Source organism: Vidua macroura, chromosome 2 (genome assembly GCF_024509145.1).
Source record: "Vidua macroura isolate BioBank_ID:100142 chromosome 2, ASM2450914v1, whole genome shotgun sequence".
NCBI lineage: Eukaryota > Metazoa > Chordata > Aves > Passeriformes > Viduidae > Vidua > Vidua macroura.
The window spans coordinates 24,423,241-24,449,856 of NC_071572.1; the positions used below are offsets into that span (position 1 = coordinate 24,423,241).

At 38.9% G+C, this 26,616-nt stretch overlaps 1 protein-coding gene across 2 annotated transcripts in view; it reads right to left on the reverse strand.

Moving 5' to 3' along the window:
• COL4A1 (collagen type IV alpha 1 chain) overlaps positions 1 to 26,616 on the reverse strand; it is a 120,263-nt gene that overhangs the window by 13,846 nt on the left and 79,801 nt on the right. Inside the window, exons 21-43 of one of the 2 annotated variants that reach the window (XM_054004354.1) lie at positions 25,378 to 25,542; positions 23,419 to 23,514; positions 22,220 to 22,303; positions 21,434 to 21,504; positions 18,219 to 18,410; positions 17,201 to 17,369; positions 16,782 to 16,874; positions 16,579 to 16,683; positions 15,067 to 15,164; positions 14,614 to 14,764; positions 14,148 to 14,261; positions 13,579 to 13,746; positions 12,935 to 13,024; positions 12,211 to 12,363; positions 9,380 to 9,478; positions 9,200 to 9,289; positions 8,223 to 8,362; positions 7,229 to 7,359; positions 7,049 to 7,125; positions 6,172 to 6,270; positions 5,611 to 5,661; positions 3,522 to 3,707; positions 2,753 to 2,886 (exon numbers count right to left, since the gene is read on the reverse strand). In XM_054004354.1, the coding sequence (XP_053860329.1) occupies positions 2,753 to 2,886; positions 3,522 to 3,707; positions 5,611 to 5,661; positions 6,172 to 6,270; positions 7,049 to 7,125; positions 7,229 to 7,359; positions 8,223 to 8,362; positions 9,200 to 9,289; positions 9,380 to 9,478; positions 12,211 to 12,363; positions 12,935 to 13,024; positions 13,579 to 13,746; positions 14,148 to 14,261; positions 14,614 to 14,764; positions 15,067 to 15,164; positions 16,579 to 16,683; positions 16,782 to 16,874; positions 17,201 to 17,369; positions 18,219 to 18,410; positions 21,434 to 21,504; positions 22,220 to 22,303; positions 23,419 to 23,514; positions 25,378 to 25,542 (2,756 nt within the window). Of the gene's footprint in view, positions 1 to 2,752; positions 2,887 to 3,521; positions 3,708 to 5,610; positions 5,662 to 6,171; positions 6,271 to 7,048; positions 7,130 to 7,228; positions 7,360 to 8,222; positions 8,363 to 9,199; positions 9,290 to 9,379; positions 9,479 to 12,210; positions 12,364 to 12,934; positions 13,025 to 13,578; positions 13,747 to 14,147; positions 14,262 to 14,613; positions 14,765 to 15,066; positions 15,165 to 16,578; positions 16,684 to 16,781; positions 16,875 to 17,200; positions 17,370 to 18,218; positions 18,411 to 21,433; positions 21,505 to 22,219; positions 22,304 to 23,418; positions 23,515 to 25,377; positions 25,543 to 26,616 lie in introns of both variants that reach the window. The other variant, XM_054004362.1, reaches the window with a different exon arrangement.

Sequence of the window (26,616 nt, forward strand, 5' to 3'; positions counted from 1 at the left end):
CTTAAGGACTTAAAACACTGAAAACACAATGGGGAACTCCTCCTTCTGCCTTCACCATTCTAAACGGTAGCCCTGAAATTAATGGTAACTGTAAGTTCACTGTAGCCTCACTTCAAGGAAAACCAAGACCCTTTTTCAAAAGACACTGTAAATAGTTAGTTGTTTAAATGGCTGCCAATTTCCTTTTCTTCTTTTGTCTGTTGCAGATCATCTGCAAAAAGCTTGTAAGTATAGTTTAGAGTTTCTCCCTGGCCGATTTGGTATGACGGTTATAGTTCACTACATAATAAAACATGGAACACAGGTGGAGGAAAGAAATAAAATCCCTTTGCTAAGCAACCTACCAACCAGAAGCTGGAGATGTGAATTGAACACCCAGTGAAAAATAACACCAACAGTAGAAGTCACCTTACTAGTTCAAAAATGGATGCCAGTTAAACTTCCAAAGACTCCAAAGTTAAACAAAAGAAATGCTACTCTCAAGAGTGCAAAGGAAGGCATGAATGAAGTAAGATTTGATGGTTTCCTCCAGTCACATAGTCACAGCATAGAGGATTGTTTAAAGAAATGGCTGTCTCTATGTATCATAATACATGAACTTCTGAAGCCCAAAACAGGAGGGCTAACTTTCATTCAGATGGCACTTATGAATTCATCACATTAAAAGAGAGGGGTTTTAAATATATATATATATATATATATATAAGGTTATAATTATAAAAAAATATTTATAAGAGGAGTTTATTGGAAGCTTTCCATCAAAATATGCTTCCCATAACAGTATGCGTTTCCTAAACTTTTCTTTCTCATCAGATACAGCTTGGTAAACAACTTTTTTGGATCTGTTCCAAACAGAACAAAACTATTTCAGGAAAATGTTTCTTCTCCCATTTCAACACTAAAATGAACAGGAAAAAACCCATGAGATTTGCATTTCACAGTCTGATCTCTGCATTTACTTTTTTTGGATACAATTTTTGGACAGATTGTGTCACTCATGTTGCAACAAAATCTCCAGTCTGATATAGGCAACCATGTACCTGGAGACCTGTATGAGCAATTGAACCATAATCAGAGCAGGAGCCTGTGGCACTGGGGACATTAGAAACTCATCTTAGTATGTATCACCAGAGGAAGCTTAATATTTAATATCACTCTCACTGCAGCAGTTCACACTGAGTTAACAACCCGCTACTATGAATTATGGCTCAAGGATAGTGAAACATTTTTTTCTGATTGAAGGCATGGAATCAAAACCCTTAGGCATTTCCCATTCTTTCTCAGCAAACAGTCTCAGAATAGTATATCAACCAGTGAAAAGCCTTACAATTTCCTGGGGTATAGAAATTTAGCTCTCTGCAAAAGTAGTGCAAATTGTTAAACTAGGGAAAATATACTGGAGTGTTATGCTGGAATTTACTATCTTCAGAGCTGGTATGGTATGGTACAGTATGGTGTCAAATTGAAAAAGGTCTGAACATGGAAGCAAATCCTTCATGTCTCTGTGAAGTGACTCCTGGATGCAGAAAAAGATGCACTAGATCTTTGCATTATCAAGAATAAAGTGGACCTTTAAAGTCCTGCATTTCCTATCAGGACTTTATTCCTGAGTCTTTCTTCCTTTTGTACACTAGGACTTTTCTCATCCTTTTTTCCATAAATATTATTTTATTGTTATTCTTGTCCTTTTTTTAATAGAATCATTAAGATTGGAAAGTACCTCTAAGATCATAAAATCCAGCCATTAACCCAGCACCACCATGTTCACCACTAAGCCAAACACTTCAAGTGTTATATCCACACATTTAACACTTCCAGGGATGGTGACTCCACCACTTCCCTGGGCAGCTCATTCTAATGTCTGACCACTCTTTCAGCAAAGAAATTTTTCCTAATATCCAATCTAAAGCTCCCCTGGCATAACCTGAGGCCATTTCTTCTTGTCCTGTCATTTGTTACTTGGGAGAAGAGACCGACCCCCATCTGGCTACAACTTCCTTTCAGGGACTTGTGGAGAGTGATAAGGTCCTCTCTGAGCCTCCTTCTACTCTGGGCTAAATGCTCTCCATTCCCAGCGTAGTAGGAAAGAAGGAATGAAAAGTTAAAAAATAGAGCATATTTTTCAGTGTGGAAAAAGGGACCATACACCCTGAGAGAAAGCATATAGAAGACAAACTATTCTGGGTGACTGTCCTATTCTACTTCATTCTCGCTAGTATACTGAAAAGTGACTATTTTAGGCCAGGGAAAGTGAATAATATATGACAAAAATGTATTAATAGTATTGCCTGTTTGTAGTTCTAAATCAGCAGCAATATTTCATCACTGACAGTACTGAAACTGCACTTTATTTGAGAGCCTTCATAACAAAAGCAAACAGTTCAGGTATTTTCAGAAGGCAATTTATCATGAAATATGCAACCTTTAAAATTAACTACTAATGCATTTACCAGATTTATAGATGTGCTTCAGCCATCCCATGCTGTTAAAACACTGTAAATTATATTTTGGGTGTTGTATGTTACCACTCACTATCTATAAATTTCTAATAAATTCATTAGCTCACTGGGGCAGCCTTTCCAAGGAGAGCACTGAAATGCTTTCAAACTGACTTTACATCATCAGCAGTGAGTCCAAAGGCACTTTGAACATAAAATATCATTGTTTTGAACAAGAAACTGTATGATTAATATATCCATGAATTACAAGAATAAGCTTTCAGCAAATCTGGAGTGTACTGAAAGTAACTTACTGGCAGTCCTTGGAAACCTGGATCACCTTTCATTCCTGGACCCCCAGGAGTCCCTGGCCAGCCATTGCTCCCTTGCTCTCCCTTGGCCCCTTTCAGACCTGGAGGTCCTGGTGGCCCCATTGGACCCGGTACACCTAAAAATCAGAAGAAAAGAGTATTTAGTAGCAAAATTGGCTTACAGCAGTATCTGATGGAGGACAAACAGCGTCTACAGATGGACAGAACCAAAATAATTGTTGTAACATTTCAAGAAAAGAGGTGGGAGAATCTGTTGCAGGGAGACTCCTCATCCAATCATCTCTCAGCCTGTAGCTGATAGAGGCAGTTTTCCACATGTGCAGAACAAGCAGATAGTCCATCCTCAAGCATAAACATGCTAAAGATATTTTGTATCTCCTCCTTAGCCTCTAGCACAGTCCACTGCCATGGAAAGGCCAAGGTGGGTCATTTTTAAATACATAAATCTCCAGTACACAGGAACATACAGCTATGGATGCCTCAAAACAGTAAATAAAGCCCATAGGGAAACATGGAAATGGGAGGCAACCTTCTCAACACTAGAAAGATTTCTGGACGAAGCCAACTGCTTGAGGACATAAAAACAGCCTGTTCTAGGACATACTGCCAAAACTGCCTGTGAACAAAGGCTTTTCTCTGACCTGGAAGAAGAGGAGAAATGAAGATATGCAATATTGATTGTATTATTAATGAATTAATTAGGCGAGCCTCGATGAACAGCAATACTTTAATACTAAAGATAAAGAATTACCTGGAAGACCAGGTTGGCCTTGGGGTCCTCTGTCTCCTTTAGGGCCTTCAATTGCACTGCCTGGTAGCCCTGGAAGACCTTGGCTCCCTTTAGGGCCTGGAGGACCTGCATATCCTGGTTCCCCTTTCAGGCCTGGGATCCCTGGACTTCCTGGGGATCCTGGAAAACCCACTTCGCCTTTTGCACCTGAGATTTGAAACAAACACAGAACATGATTAGAGAGAAGATCACAATCACTGAAACCTTCTGCCATATTATCCACTCATAGTAAGCTTTATTCTTTCTGAAAACACTGACCTTAACTTTATACATTTCTATAAAAATGCAAAACTTCAGGGAAACTGTATGATTCTTCACATTATGATATAAAATATGAGGAAAGTAGTTTGACTGATACACCTTTTCTTATCTAAACTCATCACTGGGCTATTTTTAGTTACTCTTAAAATAGGTTAACATTCAGCATCCCTCTACCACTCCTTACACAAAGATTATAAAGCCCCCAAACCCTTACTCCACAGCAATTATTATTGTCGTAGTCAAGTAAGGGATGCTGTGCTTGACTAAGCACAAAAGGTCTTGCTCCTGGAGAAAAATGGAATATTTTTTTACTAAGATCTAGATTTAGACCCGTTGTACTTACTTTCAGGATTGTACAAATAGTTAACAATTGCAATTCAATCTAGACTGAGCAAAAGAATATAGAGTAACTGGTATAAGTACAATAATAAAAAAAACCCAAAAGGTATAAAGAACACTATCCCTGGCTCTCCGCTTGAGCAGAACAAGGTTTTTAAATCTTGGACTTGTTTCTTAGGAACTACCAAAGAAATACCTTTATAACACAACTTATTGAAGTGGAATATATATTTACCCTAAACTCAGATATTTTTAAATAAGCTGAGCTGACAAAATGAGAGATGGGGAAGGTGAGAGAAGTGTTCTCATAATCTAGTGCTCTACATGTCTACCAAGCTATGATTAGAAAATTTGCTAAATTTATTAAGTTCTCTAACATTAGGGCTTTCACAGTAGTTAATGACTGTTAATTAGTCTAAGATGGTAAATAAAAGATATTCTGAAATTCTGGTTTATCACTTTGGATTGTCCAGACAAGTTTCCTCTATTAGTAGAATGAATGAGTGAATTAGGGCATTGATATTTAAAGCTATGTAAGTTCTTCAAAATCTGCCATGTGATGTTAATTTCATGGATGGACTAGTTGAATTGTTTGTGTTTTCCACAATGGAAAATTGTGGATGGTTAAAATTGAAAATTCCCCCGTTATACACAATTTTCTTTATCAACAGCAGTTTGACATTTCTTCACTACTGTATCTGCTGCAGCCTAGTGTCTAGGTATACTTGTTTCATAAAATGGAGCATGGTGCATTACAAACACCTTGAACAAGCACTGACTCAATCCAATCAAACCATTCTCACGGCACAGTGTAGTGACACTCTTTTCAAAGAACATAAGGGGACTTGAATTCTCATAGTCATGCAGCTGTACCCAAGCTATAAAGTCCTGAGCCCCTGTAATAAAAATTTTCAGTGAGCTCTCAGCAGGACTCTGCTATCTTTTACATCTCTGCACCATGCTCCTGTGCATAGCTTAGACATGCTCTATTGAAATATAGTAAATAACTATTTTAGGAATTAATACATCTGGGCCGCAAAACAAATTCAGGCAAAAAAATTACTACAGTATCCTGGTCACAAAACCACTGCCTACAGCTGTCTGGTGCACAGAGCCTCACTAAATTTTGATTCTTGCAAAATTAGTAGGAAAACAGAAATACTTGGAGTCAAACGCACAGCACACAAATATGGGAGTTATTTATATTACCTCACCACACCACAGCTTGCAGTGAATTCCACACTATGAATAATTACCTATTTTAGGGTATATCTAACTCCAAGATGTTGCCACTGTAACAGAAATCAGTATTTGAACCTCTCAGTGCGTCTGCCTGCTCTGAGAAGGCATAGGATGCAAAAGAATGAAGTAGAAAGTATGTCTGCATTACAGAATTATGGTTATAGTATGTTGGGAAGGAGGTTTAGAATTGTTTAAGTAAGTGTTTTACCTTTATCTCCCTTTGCACCGGGAAATCCTGGAAGTCCCCTACCTGGAAGACCTGCAGTACAGAGACAGCAAAAAATGAGAAGGTGGGAAAGTACTTATGTTTAACCTGTAATGAATAAAACTCTATTATGCAAATACAAACTCCAAATGAATGGCTTATGCAAAAGTTCTTCAGGGCAGAGGCTGTTTTTGTTATGTACTGGTATTGTATTTAGCACAATGGGTCCTGTATGACTGAAAACCCTACCCAAAGAAAAGGCAAGGCTGCTCCACTATTTCACAGCTAAGTTTCAGGCTGAAATTAATGCCAAAACACAATTCTTTAAAGTATTACCAGCCTTTGTGAAATAAATTCTTTCAATATTACATTGATTAAACACAGTTGCTCATCTAAATGATCACACTGCAATGCTGGATGATCGCAAGACAGCAACACTGACTTTATTTTCTAAGGTTTCATCCAAAGGACTCAAAACCAGTACACACCTCTACCAGCTACTCTTGTGTAGCCTGTGTCTGTGCATTTTCATACCATGGGAACTGAAGATGACAGTCACAGTACCTTGTTCACCCTTTGCACCAGCTGCACCTGGAATCCCATCATAACCTGGTTCACCCTTCTGACCAATGGCACCAGCAGGACCCGGAACACCAGGTTCACCTGAAAAATCATTGACATTTTCATTTGAACTATGACGGTTTTTTTCCTCTCATGAAAAACTTTACTTTTTCTTTCACTCTCACAAAGACCAAGCAGATATTGCATGACGCCTTCAGTGTGACTTTTCACTGAGTTTACTTCTGAATTAAATCAGTCTGAGACAGGGCTCAAGTACTAAAGATTTTGACACAGCTAATTATAATGAATCTCAGTGAGTTTAGAATGCAGGACCTCTACCATAGACTTGTGAACAGCACAGTCCATTGTCCTGTAGATGATGTGTCCTGCAGCCAAAAAACTGAGAACAGAAGACTCCAAGATCAAAAATGTTCATAACAGCAATGGATTTACTCTCTTCCATTCTTATTTCCTTTCTAACAACAGTGAAATGATGATAATGTGGTGATTCAGGTTTGGGCATAAAGATCAACTGAATTGTTTTTAAATTAACTCAGAAACAACAGAAGTAATGGCTGTAACAACAACTGGTCTTGTTGAAGGTGGTAAAATCTATTCCTCTAACAGTGCAAAAGAAATATGAGCCCCCCCACTAAACTGACACATATTTATCTAGGAAATATGTCAATATTGTCAAGCAATGTCTTTTTTGCTTATGAAATGAACAAATGCACTGAAATATCTGAGCAAAATTAATGTTGAATTATTTTATCCACTGCCTGGAGACAAACAATATTTTAAGAGTCCTTTGGTGGTTTATATATATACACATATATATATATATATTTTTTTTTTTATTTTTTTTTTTTTTTTTTTTAACCTGGTTCTCCTTTTAAACCTGGAATCCCACTTAAGCCAGGAAGTCCTTTTTCACCCTTTTCTCCATGGCGGCCAGGGCTTCCTAAAGAAAAGAAGAAAAATGTGTTTCCATGTGGGATATTTGATATAATTTTTACTTTAATTTTTCACTGCAGTTTCTGTTTTGTAAAAGCATAAACACTTGCCTGGAAATCCTGCCATGCCAGGGGATCCTTTGGGACCTGGGGCACCCGGCATTCCAGGAATTCCTGCACTACCCTTTTCACCCTTATCTCCAGATACCCCTGGACTACCCGTTCTTCCTGGTTCTCCCTAGAAGAAGCAGCACACATAAAATCCATTAATTCAGAAACAGTTTTTCCTGTATGTAGTGGTAGATGTCACCCCTCTTATCCATCTGAATTTAAAGAATTCCATTGTTTTTCCACTCCTGCACAATGTAATTTAGTATTAACTTTGGTGTTAAATTCCACTATCAGAGTTTTTTAACTAATCTAGCAATTGCTTAAGACCTACATATGAAAATGAGCAGTCTTCTATGCATTTTTAGGATGGTTGTACAAAGTCTTTTCAAAATTAGCATTTTAACTTATTACACTTCATCATCTTAAAAAAAGTCTTTTTTTGAATCCTCAGTAAGTTTGCTACCAGATTAGCACGTATTATTTTTACCATTTTTACTTATAAATTCATTATAACTCCCATTGTACTGCTAAGAAAAGGAATATGAAACAAATGAGAATCCTATTAGATACTACTAGAGATTAAATTAAACTTTACAGACAGGGTTAATACAGTTCACTTTTCAGTAGTATCTGAGTACTGTATAGCATCTTTGTAGAAGTACAGTAACATTATTTTAGTGTGATTATTTTTCCTGATTGTAAAATGCCCTTTTCACATTATTGACTTAGTATTTTTTAAAGCTCTTCCCCTTCCTTACATTTCTAGTACTGTGAATTAGATTATTTTGAGCAGAGATAATAAAATAGAACACTGGAGATATTGGTTCCATCAAACAGAATGCACCTAAACCTGTACATATGCACACCTTTCAAGTTCTCCATAAGGCAGTTAAATTACCATAATAGAAAATATAAGAAAACAGCTTAAAGGCCAACAGCATCTTTTCAAGTGCTTGGTAGAGACAATAAAATCTTTAGGGGTATAAATACCTTTTCACCAGGAGCCCCTGGAAAGCCAATTCCAGGAAAACCTGGTGCTCCTTTGTCTCCTTTTTCACCTTTTTGCCCAGGGAACCCTGGTGTGCCTGGTGAGCCTGGTACTCCAGGAAGACCCTTTTCTCCAGGTGTTCCTAGTAAAGGGGAGGGGAAAATGGGTGCATCAGAACCAATGGTACCCTAGTAGTGTTGACAGTGATGTTTCAGTGTTGCTTTAGCTATTCAGAACTATAAAAGTAAGTAAATTCTCTTTTGAGATTCACTCTCTAAATTATCAACTCTACTCATAGAAGACAGTTATAATCTTGGATTCAGAGTAAATAAAGATTTTGCTAAAAATATGAACTGAATAAAACTTTATTTTTATTTGAATAATTTCTAATAGTACTACAGAGACAAAGTGACTCTTCTACTGCATATGTTTTCTGTCTTCTTTTACCATTTCAGACTTTCATGTTTAATTTCCTAAATATGCTAGACACAAGGCTGTCCCAGTGGAGACAAAGTTTCCATGTAGAGTTATAGGTTCTTCTCCATTTTATTCTTTACCAATTCCTTCCACAACAACATTATTCCCAGACCCATACAGTCCATAATTGACACTCAGTACACAGCAACTCACCAAACCTTTTAGAATGGGGAAAATACACAAGTAGCTTAATGCAGTTCACAGAATATCAGAGAAAGAGACAGACTAACAGGCACCACTCAAAAAACTGCCTGCCTGAAACAAATACAGAAAACCTAAAGATCCAGCTAAAGGATTGAACATAGAAACTTAGGAAATCATCCTATTATTTGTATATCACAATAGGATTGAAAATATATGTTCCAAAAGCCTAACATTCAGTCACTGCAAACAGTGCAATTGTTTAGTAGATCTACACCAACAAATATTCCATAGAGTTGTCTCATAATGTTCTATATTAACTTGAGGAAAAAAATAAGAAGAAATTCCTAGCAATCAGTACCTGGCAGACCCATTTCACCAACCGATCCTTTTTGTCCTGGAACTCCTGGATCCCCTGGGTACCCTGGGGGGCCTTGATCACCTTTTGGTCCTATGGGCAAGAGAGAAATTAAAAATTCCATCATTAACAAGGTTTAAAATACCTGACAAACAGTCTGTCTGCTGTTAGATTCAGACATACCTGGTTGTCCTGGAGTACCAGGTTCACCATCTCTCCCTGGAATTCCTGGTTCTCCATAATCCCCACGTAGCCCTTTTTCTCCTGCTGCTCCATGGTCCCCTGGACACCAAAAAGAAAAACACAGTGAGATCAGTTTTATTACAATTTACTATAATTACATATAGTAATCCTTCTAGTTAATTTTTGATCACTGCTGCTTCTCTCTGCTGAACAAGGAAATGGCTGAATAAAACACAACTTTCCAATCATTAAACCAGTACTGAGAAAAGACTGAAAGCTATTGCAATTTTATGGGTATCTGTGCAAATTACAAAGCAAGTTATATCTATAAAAGAAATTGGAATGAATGTGGGTTTGAGTTAGATTAATGAGTTATTTGAAAAGTGGCTGACAGATGTTAACAGAAATTATTGATTTGACTGTTCAGCTCTCTAAAACGGCACATGTGAACAACTACTAAACAGTCAGAAATTTGCTGTTTTCCCTGTTCCATTTAATGTTAAAGCACCTTCAGAAGGCTTGAACTCTTACTGACTAGTGTGCCTCTTCAACTTTATGTATATGCCTAGTGGTCATAAACAATTCTGTTAATGTTGCATAGAGCTGAAGGACAACAGTGACTGAAGATAAGTCACTGAATGTTTTTAAGTAAGCAGCTTTTATTAAAAACATTTCAAGATGTCCAAACCCAATTTTTTTCATTAAGCATCACTGATAAAATGCCATAAAAATTCTGTGTCTTCTCTGCGCAGTTTGTATTTCGGAAGCTTCTAAAAGCATTACCATGATATTCATGTCTAGAGGAATGAAGGCAGCCAAAAGATCAGTAAAGTTATGGAGTATAACTAAATTATTTTTCTCTGCTGATACTAAGTATCTTTTGGTTGGAGAGGATGAGATAAGAGCAGAAATTTGCAGGCTGGGATCTGTTTGGAACTGACTCTTCCAGGCTGCACGAGCCAGGCCAATCTGTAGAGGGCATGTGGTCAGGAAAAGGTAGAGCATAGAAGTTTGCAAGCACACATTGTTAGTGCTGGAGAGATTAGTAAATTAGAAACCAAAGAAATTAACCATTTGAATTTCTCAGCAAAGGTTTCCTTATTTGCATGTAACAAGTGTGCCTAATTTAGATTTCTAGAAACAAAATTAAATCAATCATCCTACATGCCAATAGTAGATAAGGAAATAGTAAAAACAACCTATGTGGTTTTAAGACTTTACATACCACTGTACATATCAAGATCAGAAACAAATGAGAAAAAATAATCTAGATGAGATCTTTATAGGCAGGGAACTTCATTAAAAGTACTCTCAGAAGGGCAGTAATCTCAGCTGAAGGGCAGATGTACTCCTCACTTGCTGACGCCCTCCCCTGCAGTCCCTGGCTGCCCAAGCTGCAAGGCACTACTTACCCACATGCCCAGGTTTTTCTGAGACCCAACCAGAACACGTGAGCCCAGATCTCCTTCTGACAATTAGCCAGGACATGGAGATAAGAGGTAGCTAAGACTGGGATACTCTCCTGTTTCCACAGTTCAAATACAACATAGTATAGTTATTAGTGATTCATTGTCAAACTGGAAAGGAATCTGCCCTAGATGACACTCAAAAGGAAAGGCTCAAAAAGAGGACAGGATTAGACTACAGAAGGATTTTGAAGAGTTGGAGTGAAGCTTGAAAATCATCACAGTGAAAATCAAAAAGTGTAATGCACCTCATGTGTGATAGAAGTCAAAAACACACATACAAAATGAAAAATTATTACACAGGCAGTAGTCCAGAACGAAGGGACTAAGAATTATTGCTAATCACAAACTCAGTCAACTATTGTTTCAAGAAAGGGAAATTTCATTCTAGCCAGGCCTGAGTTGAAGTTCTTTGCTTATTTCAGCAATGTGCACTCTTACAAGGATGCAGCCAAACTGGGGAGAAATCAGAAAGTACAAAAAGAATGATAATTGTTTCAGGAAAATGATACACTATTAAAGTCTGAAGGACTTGGTTGAGGGAAATTAAAGACCACAAGATCTCAGTAGCTCCCTTCTAAGCTCAACACTTCCATTTTAACAAAAACAAATTACCATTTATTCAAAACTCTTATGTTTTTTAATAAAAAGTAATTTATAGTAAGAGGAACAAATATTAAAAATATGCAAAATATACACATTCTTTTCTTTGAAAAGAAATACCAGAGAGGAAATTATTTCAAACAACTAATTTACCAATTAGCAGTAAAACTAAAAATCCAAGAAGAATATTATCTAAAAAAGCTAACAAATCTATAACCACGAAGTTTCTGAACAGAAAACTGATTGCCTTTCTCCTGTGTACTTCCAGATATTTCTAAACTGACGTAAGTTGATCTGTTGATATCAGTGATAGAAATGCATTTCCTTCCTGAGTTTTCTTCAGGTCACAAGAAACATGTGTCAAAAAAAGCTGTTCACTTTTTTTCTTACACTATCAGTTGATCATCATGGCCACAACTGCAAGTTTTACGTGAAAGACAGCTTTTCCCATCTGGAAAGCTCTAGTTTTACTTTTAAAATTTCTTTTATTTTCAGAGTCTTGTGATTAAAGAGGTAAAATCAATTATAAAAGGACAAATTGAATCTCTTCTATTCAAACAAAACCCTTCTGCTCTGTGATTAATCTTTTTTTCTACAGAGTTGAAAAACACCAGAAAAATATCTATATTTGCTGTGTGAAACTCTTTAATTTTATTTTAAAAACTGTTCCCTAAAACTAACACAAAACTGAATTAAAAGTATTGCTGCTTGGTAGTATATGAGTGTTAATTCCACTTCTTCACAGTTAGCGAATAAAATTACCTTTTTCTCCTTGATCTCCCTTCTGGCCTTTGAGGCTAACCATGTCCATGTTGTCTATTGTTCCAGGTTTTCCTGGGAGACCAGCTTCACCTTTATCTCCCTTAACACCAGGATCACCCTGTGGTCCAATTACACCTTTGAAACCTTGGCTACCTATAAAGAGACAGCACTGAATGTTGTAGGGGCATATAAAACTTTGCAAGAATATTTAGTAGACAACAACAAATTAAAATAGCTATTTATTCAGATTTTGAGCACCAAAAACCATGTTCTGGAACAGCTCCTATGATTTTTTTTTTATACTTCACAATAGCTCTGTCAGAAAGTTGACACATTTTTCCCATTTCACAGCCATTAATTTTAGACTCTTGAAACAATAAGGACAGGAGTTTGGCAGTAATACAGAGCATTATCTGAGGCTCTTAATTAAGACCTTCCTGCTGGCTTTTAATAATTTCAAATAGTGTGTTTTTCTTGGAGTAATACCTATAGCAACCCTACACCTAGCAAACCCTTATGTTCTTCAAGAATGGATCAAAAATCATGTTTTGGTGCCCAAACTCATAACTGTTCCTAGGATATGGCCTTTAATACTATTTCTAACTTAGAGGAAAGTCACTTGACATAAACGGTTCCTTAGGCCAAGTATACTCCTTATTTCCCAACTTCTGTTGGGGAAAATGTGGGGTTTGCAATTTTTATTTTGAGAAAATCTCTCTCTTACCTTTTTCACCAGGAAACCCTCGATCTCCAACTGGTCCAGGAGTTCCTGGCAATCCAGGAGTTCCCATAACTCCCATTTCTCCTTTGGGTCCTGAAGCCAAAGGAGAAGAGTGAATAAAAAAAAATAAAGCAAGTAGTGTAAAGAAGTACAAGAAACAGATTTATTAACTGCCTATCATATTAGGAGTTGCACTACTTAAGGAAAAATGGGACAAAGAAGATGATTAAACTAAAACAGCCCAATAGAGAAAACAACAGTAAAAACAGTATTATGAAAACCAGAGGAAAACAGTTTGTAACAGGTTTTTGACAAATTCTTAAAACTTCCTATTACAGCAAACAATGCTGTCATTAACAAAGACATTATTAAAACCATATTCTGTCACTAAAACTGTGCAGAATAATCCCCTTTCATTATTACAGGAGCAAGGCTAGTTCCTTCAACCTGCTGGATTTGACCCATGAAAGGACTTCTGCAGCAGCAGTTCAGCTACATGTGCACAGAGCTGCTTTACTGACATCAGTCCATGCATTTTCCCAAGCTTGGGCTCTTTGATCAATTCCTAACCAAGTGAAAGGGTGTGCTACCACAACTTAATAAAACAGCTGTCAAAGATGCTGATTTCTGAGGGACAAGGTGTTTACCTGTTGATCCTTTCAGTCCTACAGCCCCCTGTGGACCTGGCAGACCAGGTAACCCCACAGAGCCTGGGACTCCTGGCTGGCCCGGGCTACCTTTATCCCCTTTAGGTCCTGGCATATCTAGACCTGGGACACCAGGGAAGCCCCTTTCTCCTTTTACTCCAGGAAATCCTAGGAAAAACAGAAGATACAAATTTAGTCCTTAACAAAAAATAAGGAAAACCATTAATAAGCATATCTGACCATGTCCACCTGTGATTCACAAATGACACAGCATAGAGGATGAAGACTCAAAGGCAGACAGCAGAACCAGTCCTCATTTCCTAAGAGAGGCTTTGAACCTGTATCTATTACCCATCAATGACCCAAGGAGACAAATCCAAATGCCAGCAATCCTCTCAGGAGGCCTCACCCTGCATTTTGGACCACATGGAAGCGGCCCACCATCATGTCCCCCCATCTACTCCTATCAACTTCACACTAAAAATTTCTCAAGCAACACTTTTACTGGTGTTATCCACTTATGTCAAAATTCTGCTCTTAAGCAGCATCATGGAGTATTCGCTGCTCACCTGGTGGTCCCTGGGGTCCTGGCTGCCCAGCAGGTCCTGGCAATCCTGGAGGGCCCAGCCCTGGTGCACCTGGAGGGCCCTGTGAGCCTTGGAGACCGGGGAGACCAGGGTCACCTGCAGGGAGACAGGAGAAATATAGACCAAGCATTCTCTGATGCTGTTTGACATCTTGCTTGCTGAAGATGCCAGACAAGGTGCTTTGGAAGCACATGGCCAAGGAGACCTCTTTGAGCCACCAACACCTCTAAGCCTGGGTTTGGATGAAGGGCTGCTTTTTGCTGTTAGCATTTGCTACTGGTGGGTAGTAGGAAAAAATGAGACGGGAAAGGGGCAATTCCCCGAGATATCAGTAATGATATAGAAATATAATATATTTCAGTAATGAATAGACTTTTTGCTGCATATGCAAGAGAGTGACTTTAAAAAGAAATACAAATACCGAGCTGTATTTTTCCAGTGATGTTACCTCTGAATCCCTGCTGTCCAGGTATGCCCGGAAAGCCTTGCTCGCCACGTAAACCAGGCAGTCCTGGACTTCCCTTTTCTCCAGGAATGCCAGCTGGGCCAGGGGGGCCTGGCAATCCCTTAGGGCCAGGTAGACCTACACCAGGTTCACCCTAGCCAAAGAAACACAATAGATTAGGAATCAACACATCAAAACCAAGAAATCATTTATTAAATGTATTTAAATCATGCAGTATAGGGTTTATGTACAGACCGCTATACATGACTTCAGGGGAGAGCTGTAAGCCCTTTAAAAGTGTTAATGACAAGCATTTATCCATCTCTCTGTCCCCTTGTGTGCACAGCGGGAAACATAAAATGAAAGGCAGTTTGGCTGACTTTTAAAGTTTTTCCTTGCACATGTTCCTGTCAACATGAGGAGTCACAGATAACAGTATCAGCAGCTGACATCTACCTTTTGGCCTTGTAAACCTGGAACTCCTGGCAAACCATCTAGACCCGGGGTTCCTGGAGTTCCTGGCAGACCAGGTGAGCCAGGCTGACCTTGGAAACCTATAACACAAAGGAAAAAAAACCAAGAGTCACATTATTACCCTCTCTGTCTGTAAGTGACCTCTGCTGCTTCTTTAAGCCTCTAAACTGAACTATTCACAGGGATGTGTTAACAAAGATCTGGGTAGTCAAACTTCTAGGCATGCCAGAATGCAAATGTCCCAACAAAGATTCAAACACTGACTTTTGTGCAAAAGTTGGCTTCTTATGAGAAACAACCACCCAGAAGAAATAAATGCTGAGTGTCTCCTCTTAAATAAATACCCTTGTGTATTCATCTCCCATCTCCCTTGTGAGAAACACCCTGCAAAACTGGGTTCCCAAAGTCTTCTTCACAAAAAGCAACTTAATGTGTGCAGCATCAGACTGAGGGATTCACCGGTGGGCTTTGTTGTGTATCAACACCTTTGTGCACTATACGTCTTGTGACACGTTCTAAGTGTCCTTCTGAGGGTTTCATACTGAAGGTTCTATGTCAGAGCTAGCCCATTAATTGCACCTGGGTACGCAAGAAGGAATACTTACAACATTTTGCAAATCCCTTAAAGATAGCACTCACTTAACATCAGCACACACACAACAAATTTCAGACAAAGCAGGCAGAAATCCAGCTTTTAGGCTAAGACACCAGAATGTCATTGGGCAGAGCTGAGTTCATGGAAGGGTCCTTTAAAGAAATATATTTAATGTGTCATTTCTTTCATCTGGCATCAAAGTGCATACAGGAATTCTTTTCCAGATATAATGGGCCTTTTCTGTTCAGGTCCCAATGCATTCTCAGAGGAACCAGACATGGTTACAGAGAAAAATACACCCTTTCTCCTTATTAAATTTCTGACCCTCCCAGTTCATTCATGTGTGGAAACATAAGAAATAATAACAAAGACACAAAAGAATTTTGGTGATTCAGGTGGCTGCTGAAAGTTCAGTCATTTAGGTCTAAATGAGCAGCAGTACTGTGAAATACATCTTCAAAAAATCCAAAATATTTAGACTCCCTCTAAGCTACTTGCACAGGCTGACAATGGCCATGGAGGGAAGACTCTGGCCCACAGCTGTTACAGTTACATCAGCATATAATTTGGACCAACTACACACAGTGTTTTTCATCTCTCAGAAGGGTCATCTCAGCAACTTCAGTTGCTGCAATGTAAGATGCTGTACCATATCACTTTCCATTCTGGCAGTAGCTGTGACATTGTCTGTAGGTGCACCACTACACTACACAAAGCAAGTGTGCAGCTGAACTCTAACGAAAGAATGCTCACTGTGCTGCTGGTTGACTTTTGCAAGGGAGCTTCTTCAGCTGCACTTCCCAAATCCCATGCAGCTATGGCTGGATGACAGTGCAGGCCTAGGCCTCCATCCACACTCCAGTTACACCAGCTTTGTTAGATGGATGGCTTTATCTTACCTTTGGGACCTGGAGGTCCAGGGAACCCTATACCTGGCTGCCCAACAGCACCTTTTTCTCCTGGTAGGCCAGGTCTACCTGGAAGCCCAGGATTTCCTTTGTCACCTTTGCAAATAAAAACAAGATAAATGTTAACACAAAGGCTAATTTCTGGGGAACAGAACCATCTTGATAATCAGAGAAAGATTAACAGACTGCTGTACCTTGGGGTCCAGGGAAACCAGGTGGCCCAGGAAGGCCATCTGCCCCAGGAGGTCCAGGGAGCGATATAGTTCGTCCTGCTTCACCCTTTGCTCCTGTAAATGTAAAGTTACATTAGAGTACAGAAACTGATGAAATAAAACAAGGGAGTTCTACCTTGACAGCATTATAAGCTCATCCATACCACTACAAGTGACTTGTTATGAAGTTTCTTGGTAGAAGCTTCGTAAAAAACTAGGATGAACCTAAACCATTTCACCTAGCAAATCCTTCAAGAAAACTGCCCTCAAAAATTTGCAATTATACTGGTGAAAGCGAACATTGATTCAAATTAGGAAGTCTTTTTATTTCAGGCTTAAGTTCTGATGATCCTCTAGGCCATACCATTTAAATTTTTTTTTTGTATTTTTTCAAACATTACCTGGAAGTCCTGGTAAACCCGGGGTTCCAGCAAAGCCTCTGTCTCCTTTTTCACCAGGTAATCCTGCAGTACCTATCCCAGGAGGGCCAGGAAAACCTCTTTCACCACGCACTCCAGGGAATCCAGGTTGGCCAGGGGGACCACGTTCTCCTTTCAAGCCAGCTGTACCCTAATTTTTGGAAAGCATAAATGTACGTCTTGCCTTTCCTGGCAAGGCAGAACACACCATCCTCTCTGAATATTTTGCAACTGGGATTTAGCACAGGTATCTGTAACGTTGAAGAAAGTGGATTTTTTCTACTGAGTTCAATGGAAACAGAACATGGTTCCATGTGGAATAGCACATGGAGATCACATCTAGCAATGCAGCTATGTAACATGCAGGCCATGTTTCCAGTAGTGGATCTGGGAGCAGAGGTGAGCTCCACATTCAGCTCCACATCCACATCAGCTGAACTCTATCATTGCCAGATTTTGATGCATTCATTTCCACAAGAAGAGAAATATGCTAGAACAGACTTGAATCTTGTCTTCACAATTTCTACTTGGATAACTGCTTTTGATCAATCATCTCCAAATATCAACTAAATCATTCACACTAGCTATCACTATCAAGTTGTGAGAAAGGCAGAAAGGAATAAAACTACTGTCCATGTCTGAACCTTTTCTCTATAGTCCTGAAAGTAACAAACCATGTTGAATGCATTTGAGTCAGATTACTTATTTGCATGACATGTAAAAAGAAATGGTCTGAAAAACCTAGCTCTGAAATTGTCTGTTGTTGAAGAACTGTCTTCCTCACTACTTCCAGTGAAAATGGAATCATCTTCTGAGGAAGAATCTACTACTCAAGGTAAAGAACAGATGTGGAAAAATAAACTAGGCCAATAAACATAAAGCATGTATAGGGCACAAAAGCATACGAATTCTGATCTGAAAGACAGAATGTATAGCACAGTAAGTAAACATAACTAAACACACAACAGGACAATACGTAAACATAAAGAAACAAACATACCGCTGCTCCTTTTGGACCCTGGGGACCTGGAAATCCATCTTTTCCTGGTCTTCCTTCTCTTCCAGGAATGCCTGGTTGTCCTGGGAAACCAGGATCTCCCTTTTCGCCTTTCAGGATAGAATCATAAGTAAAATCTCCAGGTTCTCCTTTTGGCCCAGGGCTGCCCATAAGTCCTGGAGTGCCGGGGGGACCCTGAAATTTCATAAATTCAGATGTCATCAGTTGCCCTACAAACCTTCAACCCTTCAACTATAAAAGAAAGCAAACCTCCAGAAACTGAATTGCATATCCAAATTAAGGGAACCACCAAGTCATTGACTAAGGAGGTCAAATGAGAATATTTTCCAAGACACAGCAGTCTTGGAAGCAGAAAGCTTCTCCCTTGGGTAGTTTATTCATAACATTCAGCAGATGTGAATACATGTGTTTAATCATTATTAATATTTACCAACTTTGAACAGCTGACACAGTCAGTTGGTACTATCAGAATATAATTCACATGCTCAAAAAATAGTTTTGTAACCTCTTCTGGAAAGAAATTACCTATCTAATGGTATGCCTACAGGATTTCCAGAATTTCAATTTTTGTCCTACATATTTTCTAGGACTTGAATGAACTTTTCTTACAGGAACGGTCTATAATTTCTAGTGACTCAGAGCTACTCATTAGGGTAATAAAACACAAACTTCATGGGCAATGTCCACTATGTACAGCTCATGTGTGCCCTCCACTTCAGCCTGAACCAGAACATGGTCAACGGTAATCTTTTCATTAGCATTGGAGTGTTCTGAATCAGACTCTGATGTTTTGGCATGGCTGTAAGCAACGTCAGCTTGCAAGGCTGGCCTTTATGTAGTTTTTCCAAGTTTAATTATATGCTGGATCACCACCTGGCTGAACTTTGCGGAGCAAAACAAGCTTAAAAGCATTCAGAACAGCAGCTGATCCTTGTCTGATTAAAGACATGAATAGCACTTATGAGGCAATAAAAGTAAAATATAAAGGTGTGGCAAAAAATGTGCCAAGAACAAATGACAGACAGCAAGCTTAAATACATTAGAATGTCTTTCATTTTTTTTCCCACTGTTTCTTCCATGGATCCATTGATATTACAGTACATTCAGTCACTCGGTAATGCAATTTATTGTGGTGGCAATAGATAAGGAATTCATCTCAGTCAACTTTCATTGGCTGAGTTCAGGCAACAAGGCTTTATTTATACATCAGGGAGAGAAATAGATTCCTTGAGTAATGAATTCATACAAGTGGTTTGGGTTTTTTTTTACTTCTGAAGGTACCTCTCTCTCACCACTGGTGATAGAGGGAGCTCGCATAACCCTAGTGTGTGATAAAGCCAGTGCACAGGAATGTCAGTGAGAAGTTATGTTGCCAGAAAGGATCAGCTGTAAGGAAACAGGCAGCTTTGGGGAGAAGATGTCTTGGAAGACTCAGTCTACTCACACTAGGAATGGTGTCAAAACCCACATTATGCTATAGGAACATGAATGCTGAGGTAGGTTTTCACAGCAAACCTCAGTGTCCATAGGGACACTTAAATAGACTCTGACAAGGTCAAATGCAGTTGTGGTAGTACACTGCTCATCTAGGAGTCATTTTTGTTACATTTTAGACAAGTGTTACACTTACAGCTGTTCTGCTTCAGCACATGAGAGTCATGTGCTGCCTCAACATAATTAACAAGTAATCTTATTAGGATGCTACCCACTTTCACAGCTTTCCTTTATTTCTTCAAAAGTATTTAACTTCCCTGTTTACTAATTGTGTTTTACAGAACATACTGCAGACACTTCCCAAAATCTTCATTAACAACCTGGATGCAGGACTTGAAGGAATACTAAGTTTGCCAGTGACAATAAATTGGGAGGAGCTGTCAGCTCCCTTGGGGGGCAGAAAGGCCCTGCAGAGAGAAACAAATCAGAGAGATGGGCAATCACCAGCACAAGGGCAAGTGTCAGATTCTGCACCTGTGATGTGGCAATCCTGAGTGTGTGGATAGACCAAAGAATGAGAGGCTGCAGAACAGTGCCAGGAAAGGTCTCTGGGGGTCCTAGTCTATGGCAAGTTGAACATGAGCCAGCAGAGCCCTGGCAGCCAGGGGGGCCAACCCTGTCCTGGGGAGCATCAGGGGCAGCATGGCCAGCTGGGCAAGGGAGGGGATTGTCCTGCTCTGCTCTGAGCTGGGGAGGCCTCACCTTGAATACTGTTTTTGGTGCCAAAATATAAAAAAGACATTAAACTACTGGGGAGCATCCAGAGGAAGGCCACAAGAATGGTGAAGAGTCTGCAGGGGAAGCCTTATGAGGAATGGCTGATGTCACTTGATTTGTTCAGCCTGGAGGAGACTGAGGGGAGACCTCATATCAGTCTACAACTTCCTCATGAGGGGACGAGGAGGGGCAGGCACTGATCTCTTCACTCTTGTGAACAGCAACAGGACTTGAGGAAACACTGTGAAGCTGAGTCAGAGGAGGTTCAGGTTGGATATCAGGAAAAGGTTTTACATCCAGAGGGTGGCTAAGCACTGGAACAGGCTCCCTAGGGAAGTGGTGACAACAACAGCCTGATGGAGTTCAAGAAGCATTTGGACAACTCTCTCAGGCACATGGTGTGATGTTTTGGGATGTTCTTCGCAGGACCAGGAGTTGGACCCAATGATGCTGATGAGCCCCCTCCAACTCAGCATTTTCTCTTATTCTATGATTCAAAATTCAGCAAAACTGCCACAGTGTGCTGCATGCTAACATTAGATTGCTTACACTACACTAGATGGCACTGTCTCTCTCTCAATATATTTGTACTCACCAGCAAAACGTTATTGGAACAATTCAGAAGGCCAGGGAATACCTGTATCTGTTTCCTGAGAAATCCTACTCTTTACCCAGCTCCACTGCTTAGCTTGCTCAGGCAGAAGGTCATGTGTCCCACTGAGTTCTTATGAAGGAAAAACTCAGAAGTATAACCAATATCTGACAGCTCTCTCTTAGCTCTTACAGTTCAAACCCACTTCTTCCTCCGTTATTTTATTAGGCATAATTAACCCTAATTGTATCATATCAGTGCACTGTTCTGGGGGGGGGTGGTTTTTGTTTGTTTTTAAACAGAACTGTTACACAACCACACTGATACACTGATCATCATGTTTTTTGATCACATGCCTAGCAGGACGTGTAGTATTTGGCAAGGCATTACTTACAGGCACTCCAGGAAGGCCATCAAGTCCAGGTAAGCCTCGGTCACCCTTGAAACCTGCTTGTCCTGGAAAACCTTTGCAGAGAGACAAAAATATGGCTTACTTTATTACATGCTTTTACAAATGGCTCATTGTATGTGAATTCTTTGTGATCCCTTGTGAAGTGTTTCATTCCATTCCCAGTAATACCAACATAATGCTGCTAAAGCCAGTGAAGCTGTCTTGATTCATGCACTTATGTTGCATGCCTGCATTCATAAACTTGGAAGTTGATGATTCATTTGACTTAGGAATGAATTTACCAATTCATGGAAATAATGCAGAACTGAAACTAACTAAACCACATTCATTTTTCTGAACAGCACTGGAACAAACATTAGGTATAATATAATTTTTGGCATGTGGCATTTCTCTCATATGATAGCAAAAAAATAATTTCATTTTTGGGCCACAGAATTTAGTGGTGCAGTTGGAAACAAATGTATGGGTCACTCTCAAGCCTGGGCGCATAGGCAAATGGTTCCCACATTATTTCTCACTGGGAAAATATTTGGGCCACAATTTGCAAAGACCCTTCATTGTGGCCAGTTTCTGCTCCCCTGGTAATTCTGGTTGATTGTATTAGATATTTGGAATCAGGCCAAAAATAGGAATATGCCACCCTCCTTTCATTAGTTTCACAAACAATTTGATTAGCGGGGCAAAATGTAATTAATTTTCTTATGTATGCTGCATTTTTTAAGAATTTAGCCTACGTAGCTCATTCTTGGGTAATTAAGGAGTTCTTACCTGCTGGACCTGGCGGCCCTTGTGGTCCTGGAAGTCCAGGAGGTCCAACTTTATCACACAAGGCACAGGCTTCACCTTTGTCACCTGGAAAAAGAAAAAAACAAAGGACATGAATAACAACAAAAAGATTCAAGACAACTACAAGCAGGTGGATTCAGGGCAAATGTCAATTTAATATTTAAATAAATTGCTACTTCTAATTCCATGCTTCAAGGAAAAAATATCAGCAAGTTGATGTTCAAAATTCTTTAAATTTTTTAAAGGAATGGCATGAAAATCAATGTAAGTCTTATTCTAAGTTTAATATTTTAAAAAATGGTTAAAAGAGGACCAGGTTGAAGAGCAACTAAAAGAAGAAAATTAATACTCAGTGAGTAAAGAGAAAATAAAATTATTAAATCAGAAAAAGGAAAACTTAGATGGTCACTGTAATTTTGAAAAAAAAAAAAACAGTGAAAAGAATGAGATTAGAAAGGAGCAATCACCATGTAAATTTTTGCAGCTATTTTTAAAAAATGTTCATTTAGTCAATGCTGCTAAAACATATGGTTTACAGTCCTATTCACAGAATCACACAGTTAGGTCAGAAAGGACCTTTGCCATCATTGAGTCCAACCTATGACCAAATACCACCATGTCAATAGACCATGGCACTCAGTGCCACATCCAGTCTTTTCTTAAACACCTCCAGGGATGGTGACTCCATCATCTCCCTGGGCAGCCCATTCCAATGGCCAATCACCCTTTCTGTGAAGTTCTTCCTAATGTCCAACCTATAGGTGTTAAAATTTTATCTTCAATTATACTTATGGCAATGATTCATAAACCATTTTCATTCTCAACTCATCTGGCCCTCTTTAAGTCTGCATCTCAGAATTCATACCCTGAATTGCCTTAAACAGCTCACTTTACATAGGGAACAGGCTATACTCAACCCTTTCTGCTCCTCTTGCAGCCCTGGGCCATCCTTTATCACTTCCCAGCAATGAGCAGGCCAAGAGAAGTTCATATCACACAATTCAAAACACAATACCTTTCTTTACTCACCAGAGAGTCAAGAAACATCTTCCATGTCCATGAACTATTTAACTAACTTTAAGTACACTTTCTCTAAATCCAGCCTAATTTGCTCACCTCTTTACATACCCAAGCTCCAGGCTACTAAGCATTAGAATACAATCACTTTAAAATATTATTACCTTTCTCTCCCATCTCTCCTGGAAATCCATCTCTTCCTGGAAGTCCAGGACTACCTGGTGCACCAGGTTCTCCCTGCTGGCACTGATCAATTCCATCTGAAATGAAATTGCAATAAAGAATATTGTTTTGACAAGTGCAAGTTTCCATTATAGGGTTGCATTTATATCCTACCTGAAATGTTACCTACGAAAAGTGGTAACTAAGGATAGCATTTTACTCCTTTATTGGATTTACTTGGAAAAATTTAACTTGGATTCTGTATTCTCATTCCATATACACTGCTTAAGAAACCCTAGGAATTACACAGAAAAGACAGGCTCTGCCATAATAAGGTTACAAACAATTTCAACATAAGATCTATTTTCATTTTAAGTTTGGGCTTGGAAAACTATCACAGGTGTTTTGACCCTGAAGAGAATGGAGAGTATTGATGTTCAAAAGAAATTCATTAAGAAGGTTTTTTTGTACCCTGACTTCTCTTTTTCAACATTTCAGGAAACTTTCTAGGTAAGAGCAGCTTGTCAACATCTATTTAACTTCTTCACACTGATCAAGCTTCCTGAAAACAACAAACTTCATGTGTTAGGATCTGAAATAGGTAACAAATGAGAATATTTATCAGGCTTGATATAAAAATATAAACAGTGCTTGTGTTGTTTGATGATATGATGCAGGATCTGACCCAATATAACATGACATCGTTTTGGCCAAAGCCAATAGTCAAAATGCTAATGTGAAGTTTGGAAAACAAGTTAAATGAAAAAGAAGTGCTTCCCATTATGTACTTGAAGAAGGCCAAAGAAGTATCTGGGGAAGGAGCAGAATTAAGCAATGACAATAATTTGTAGGAAAAATAGAAATTTTTAGGAAAATGTAAGATTTAGCCATTTAATTCCATGTTCTACATGCTGGATTTTGCACTGCTTCACTGGCAAACACAGTAACAACCAGGCATCTTCCCCTGTTTTTGAACAAAGTATCTTTGGTTTATGAATTCCATAAAGAATAATGTTTCTTTCAATAGCTTTAAAGTATATTAACTATTGTAATAGGGATATCATTCCTGATGTTGAAGTGATAATTTAACTCACAATATCAGTATCACCTATAGTAAAAGTTTTCTGTGAGTTAAAACATTAGTTTTAAGGAACTATTTGGCATGGACCACTTCCACATGTACTTGGTTATTGCTTCATTGCAGAGCAAAAACATTTTTCTCTTTAAAATTCCTTTATCACAATCTAATAAAATATGTGTAATGTTGTTATCCTTACTACTGATGTTATTATTTACTTGTCATGTCATTACTGGCTTTTCATGTATTCCATAAAGCAGGTGTTTACCCTGATCTACTAGGTGGCATCCTTGCCTGCGCTGGGGGGTTGGAACCAGATGATCTTAAAGGTTTCTTCCAACCCAAGCCTTTCTATGACCCCATTCTCCTCTAAGATAATTTTATTTTAAAACAAAAACTCCTGGCAAACTAGTACCTCACACTGCAGTTCTCACACCTGTTCAATCTGTTACACAGCCTGGTACTGCAGACCTGTAAATCATAACACTGAACAGCTATCTTTTATGCCAAAAACAGTCCCAGTATCTGCTATTTTTTTAATTGAAAATATACAAATATCACTACATTGGCACAACAGGACACAGAACAAATTGATGCGAATTAAGATCAATTGTTTGGTTATATTCTAACAATTAACAATGAATTTTGTAGAAATTTTTAAAGTATTTATTTATCAAAGAATCTTTATCCTTCCCCAGTAAGGAAACAAGGGGCTTCCTACACTGTGCAACAGCTTTTACTTGGTTCATCAACAACTCAGATATGTTTCTTCCATTCATAGATGCATCCTGATAATAGCTTTTATAATCTTGTCTCTTTTTTTCTTTTTTTAAATGTGCATTATGAGCCTTCAATGTGAAAAGCATCCAAGGGCTTTACCTACCGGTTTTGCCTGGAGGTCCTGGTGGGCCAGGCAACCCAGGGGGACCTGGGAAACCATCTCTTCCAGGGATTCCAGGTGAAGGGAATCCAGGAGAACCCTTTTCACCTTTTTCACCTCTCTCTCCAGGGACACCAGGCGATCCTACCCTGTCTGGAAGTGGTCGACCTTTGGACAGAGTAAAACATGCATGTAAAAATGACAAGTGAAAAGACAGCAACATTATCAACACATTAACTTTCACAGGGTTCTAGAGAGAAATAGAAAAATGTTAATGTAAAAGAAAAAAGGGACTGTATTTTAATTATTGGTGATTTATACAAAATTGAGTTTGTACACTCACTACAGCAGAGAGAAACTGACTTCTGTTAGGCCCCTAGAGAAACACGCATACCTCATCTGTATCAAGTGCTTTTCTGAGATTTAGTTGGACACACTTTTGCTGAGTTGTAAATAGTGGCAACACTGGAGTTAACTTAGCTATTCCATCTAGAAACTATTGCACACTTCCTCACCTCATAACAAACCAAATCTAAAACACACCTAGAAATGTAGAAAGGGAGGGCATGTCTGATAAGTACTCACAATGCTAGCAGACTTAAGGAATGCTAAAACCAAAATGGTTTGTAAGAATAATAAGTGAAAAACAGCCAATAAAGAGAAGCAGTATAACAACTACCAAAACCCCTACTTAAGATCTCCTTCTAGCTATATGTACAGTCACACAGGTCTTCATATTTTAATGACTTTCAGTTCCCAACTCATCACTACACTTGACCACTAAAATATTTTGAGTCATCTACAACACTGCAGGAAGATAGAGAAGTCACACAAAGCTCAATTTCTGTAGGGTAATTACAGACCAAGAGCTATCATTACAGCCTGTGGTATATAGCATCTTCTACCTAACCTGTGAAAAATTTCCTGGAAACTATCTGACTCTGGCTCACATTAATTTCATATTAGCTCACTGCCAAGAGAGAAAATGAAAGCAAGGAAGGCAATGGTAGTATCACTGCAGGATGTGTTGTGTCAGGTCTCCAGAGATGATTTGCCTAATTTTTAAAAAGCAAATATCCTGGTGTAGGTCAAACACATGTATATGTACTTATATATGTAAAAGCAGTGTTACCATGGATGGGAAGATGTTAAGGCTCTGAAAAAGGCAACATTTGTAGGCAAAAGAAATAACTTTTATTAGACCGAGTGACAGAGTCAAAAAAGCAGGAAGCCTTCAGGAAT